General features: G+C 39.3%; 1 protein-coding gene across 2 annotated transcripts in view; it reads left to right on the top strand.

Moving 5' to 3' along the window:
* LOC106876882 (glutathione S-transferase kappa 1) overlaps positions 1–2,834 on the top strand; it is a 63,386-nt gene extending 60,552 nt beyond the window's left edge. For both annotated transcript variants that reach the window (XM_014925626.2, XM_014925625.2), the window contains one exon: positions 2,501–2,834. In XM_014925626.2, coding sequence (XP_014781112.1) covers positions 2,501–2,533 — 33 coding nt within the window. In that variant the 3' untranslated portion in view covers positions 2,534–2,834. The remainder of the gene's footprint in view (positions 1–2,500) is intronic.
* Positions 2,835–4,725: the final 1,891 nt, after the last annotated feature.

Here is a 4,725-nt window from a genome sequence, read left to right as displayed (position 1 = left end):
CGTACACATGCGTCATACAGTCTGCCTTTTACTCTGAGTGAGAGGCCCTTAATATACATCTCAGTTTCTCTAATTCTGCCTTCCATCCTCATATCCTTCATTGTTTTAACATTTTCTGTTGACTTTTGACCTTTAGAACATCAGCTTGGAGCATTTTATCATGTCAATATGTGTGTGAGGAGGGGGGGGGTATTTGTAACATTTTTTACCATGCCAGCATTCTATTTGGAGTTTAATCATGTCCTGTGTCAGTTTTACTTGAGAATTAGTATAGTGTGAGCATGCATAATTATATACTTTTCAAGCAACAGATATGCAGTTGTTTGTCAAGTAAATTTGACATCAATCTCTATTGTGTCTGTATTATATTATGAACATGCACTTCAAAAGATTATCATCTGAAACATTTTAAACACCAAGGTGACTATCACTTTGACCTCATTATGCAACTGAGCAAAAGCTACTTGACTAGTTAGTATTTTGATAGCGGTGAACACTTTTCAGACAGAGTGGTGGAGATCCAATGTGAATAGTCCTAGTGTAGGTAGAAATTCCATTTGGTATACCCAGTGCAAGCCATGAACACATAAGAGGTGCAGTGGAACCATAGGGAGGTTAACAGAGAAAGTAGTCTCTGTGTGTGTGGCAGATGTGCAGGTATAATAAATATTAAGAATGTACAGGAAATAGATTTCCTCAAATGTCCAAGAAGATCCTTAAAGGTAGCATGAGGACATTCATACTGACATGGATGCTACATTAGGGGATGATGCTCTAGCTTTATCAACAATGCAAAAGTGGGCAGCTGAATTTGGGAAGGGAAGGATGAGTCTTGATGATCCCTAGGTCTGGACATCCTGCAACAGCCATCAGCAGAGAAAACATTGATTATGTTCACCACATGATGATGAATGATAGGTGATTGACTATAAATCAAATAGCCAATGCTATTAGCATGTCCCATGAGAGAGTTGAGAATATTCTACACAATGATCTTGGCATGATGAAGGTTTCTGCTCAGTAGGTGCCACATCTTCTGATAACTGATCAAAAGTACACAAGGCTGATCACATCACTGGCATCATTTGAGGCAGATTCAGCTGGTTTCCTTGCATGTTTCCTAATCCAGGATGAGTGTTGGGTTCATCAGTTTAAGTCAGAGACAAAGAGACAATCCATGTAACACAAACACCCTCCTCACCTGCTCCAAAGAAGGCTAAGGTTGTTTCATTTGCAGGGAAGGTGATGGCCTCAGTTTTTTGAGATGCAAAAGGCATTGTGTTTATTGGGTATATTTGAAAGAGCCACACTATCAATGTCAGTGTGCATGTACAACAAAGTGTAAATGTTTTGAAAGAAAAATTGGGCAGAAGACGCATCATTTGGCAGACTGGTAGAAACTTTTGATAAGGAACCGAAAGATTAGCTGCAGTTTGGAAGGCAAGATAATTAGCAGGCTGTGAAACACAGAGTTATCCTTGACATTTCACATCTGGTCTTGCAGGAGTTGCAATACTGAGTAAAAACCACCCTGTGTTATAGATTTTCCTTAAGTACTGTAGGCTATAATCTTTATCTAAACTACTATAGTGAAGTTATAACTGAACCACTTGGGGGATTTAAAGCTATGAGTTTTGGTTGCATGGGATGTGGAAAGACATGCTTAAGAGGATTATTTCACTTACCTACTTAGATGTTTTTGATAGGTTAGGGATGAAGCACATGTGCTGCCAGGGAATAGCATAGAACTGACAAAGTTCCATTCAGCTGGCTTGAAGTAGTATAAGGTCTAGGAAGTAGATATCATGTAGTACATAGATATTTGGTGAATATACATGAGCCAATTGTTGGACAATGTGATAGATGCAGAGTGATTTGCTTGATAAAAACTAGATTTGGAGAAGTGAAAGTGGTTGTTTGGAGTGTGTGTTAGTCAGAGATACATGTAGGAATGAGACTAGTTGATACAGATGGTTAAGGGTTGAAATATTCAAATTCTCTTCTGGCATCATGTCAGTGTAGTTATGGGAGAGCTAAGAACAGCAGGATGATGATTTCAGAGAGGGGTGAAGTGAGATAGATATTTTTGCTGCAGGAAGAGATGTGATCGAAGAGTTGTTGAAGTTCAAGGAGCAATATAGGAAGTCGAAAAGGGAGATTTTGTTGCTGATACCCAGGTAAGAAAAGTGAATGACAGAAGAATGGAACGTATATGTTTTAATTTAAAAGGTAGAGTCTGCACATAACTACATATATTTTAACTGTGAACTGAGAAGGCAAAGGTTAAGAAGATTGGAGTAAAAATTTTTGTACGATAGGGAATATATGATAAAATAAAATGACAAGTGGAGGAAAATTATGTTGAGGTGAGTTTAGATAGGAGCTAGTAGCTTTAGTGTAGCAGAGTATTATAGAAGTAGACATAAAATACAAATTGATAGTAAGCCTAGTAGTCAAAATTTCTTTTTTTAATGGTTTGTGTTTTTTTTTTTTATTACAGATGAACACTGGAATGGTCCTTATCCAGCTGTAAATCAAAGTAAACTGTGAAATTTAAGAATCTTCTTTATGTCAATATTTTTTAAAAAGAAAAAAATGAGAGCAATCAATTGATATGTAATTTCAGACAGACACCTACTTCACCTGTCAAATTTGAATATTTGTGCTGGTCATACTTTATGACATTTTGTTAAACAGACAGCAAAAGAATATTAGGTTTTTATAAAACATTTCTTTTTATTATGTTTATGTATTTGTCTTGGGTCACAGAATCTGTGACAAAAGAACTTTGACAAAGAAACTATAATAATAATAAAGCTGAAGTGAAGACCAAATATATAGTGCATGTGTTTAATTGGCAAAATATGACCATCCCCAAATATAACATTCTTTTTTTATCTTTTCCATAAAAAGGAAAAAAAAGTGACTGGCCTAGTTTAGAGATGTTGGATTACCATCTGGAACAATAGTTCATATCACTCCATCATCACTACATTCTACGACTGGTCAAGACGCTTAACTCTCAAATGGTCAATTCCACTCAGCTGTAAATGACTATGCCAAAAGTAGGCACTGCTCACTACTATAAAACTAAGCAGGGAGAGAAACAGAGAGAGCTCTGTGTGTTGAGTACTTTATCTTGAGTGTGTGTCATCATCATCACTTAACATCTATTTTCCATGTTGGCATGGGTTAAACTGTTTGACAAGTGCTGACAAACCAGAGGGCTAGGCCAGGCTCCAATTGTCTCTTTCGGTATGGTTTCCTTATGCCAACCACTGACATTAGCATTCGTATGGTGGCCAAGTAGCTTGCAAGACAAGGACTAATCAGCTAAGAGAGAGAGGGAGAGGAACCAAGAGAAGTGGCCATGTGCCAGGTGAGAGGTTGGAGTATGATGGAGGGACAGGGGTAGCCATCTTACTACAGAGGAGATACTTGGCTACCCCAGTTGGACAAGGAAGGAGAGAGTTAGATAGAGACAAGTCAGAGTAGGAGAGAGGGCCTGCTCACAGGGAACAGTGGAGGGGGATATAAGTAGTATAGAGGGAATAGAGGAGATATTCCATAAGAGTGTGAAGGGAGATAGAGATAGCAAGTGATGATGAGAGGAATTGGAGTGGTTGGGAAGGGGATATATGTGGATATGTAGAGGCGTGTGAGGGAGAGTGGGGGCCTAGTGGGTGGTGGAGGTGTTTTGCCGGAGGACCAAATTATGTGTGTGTGCCAGGGGAGGTGGAAGTATGGCCAAAAAGGACATGTCTGTATGTATGAATGGCCATGATTTTACTTAGCTTGACATGTCTTCTCAAGCACAGCAAATTGCCTGCTTCAGTCCCTTGTCATCTCCTCTGTGAAGTTCATTTTTCACCACTTTGTCCCATGTCTTCCTGGGGTCTACCCCATTCAAAAGATTACCTCCACAATTAGAAATCAGTACTTCTTTATATAGCTAACCTTATCTCTACAAATTCTATGATGATACCAACAGTCTTCTCTCTTGCACACTACAACTAATGCCTCTTATAACCAGTTTTCTCTTAAATCATTTACACTCAGTGGTATATGCACACTGACATTACTCATCCATCGGAGCATACTGGCTTCATTCCTTGCGAGCTTACACATGTCCTCAGCAGTCACAGCCCATGTTTCACTGCCATGTAGCATGGCTGTTAGTACACCTGCATCATACAGTCTGCCTTTTACCCTGAGTGAGAGTCCCTTTGTCGCCAGCAGAGGTAAGAGCTCTCTAAACTTTGCCCAGGCTATTATTATTCTAGCAGCTACACTTTCAGTGCACCCACCCCCACTACTAACTTGGTCACCCAAATAGCAGAAGCTATCAACTACCTCTAGTTTTTCTCCCTGGAATGAGACAGTTGTTTCCTGTTTGCTTACAGTGTTTATTGCACCTGAACATCTGCCACATACAAAAGCTAACTTCCTAGTTAACCTGCCTTTGATATTGCTGCACCTCTTATGTGTCCATAGCTTGCACTTGGTACATCTTATAGAGTTACTACCTACACCTTTTCTACATACTGAGCAGGGCCATCTACCTGAAGGGGTTTGTGTTTTTTCTACCTTCCTACTTATCAGGATTTTGGTTTTAGCTAAGTTGACTCTAAGGTCCTTCGATTCTAGTCCTTGCTTCCACACCTGAAACTTCTCCTCTAGTTCTGATAGTGACTCCGCAATTAGTGCAAGGTCATCAGCATAGAG

Source organism: Octopus bimaculoides, chromosome 6 (assembly GCF_001194135.2).
Source record: "Octopus bimaculoides isolate UCB-OBI-ISO-001 chromosome 6, ASM119413v2, whole genome shotgun sequence".
Taxonomy (NCBI): domain Eukaryota; kingdom Metazoa; phylum Mollusca; class Cephalopoda; order Octopoda; family Octopodidae; genus Octopus; species Octopus bimaculoides.
This window is presented reverse-complemented; position numbering and strand designations above follow the sequence as displayed.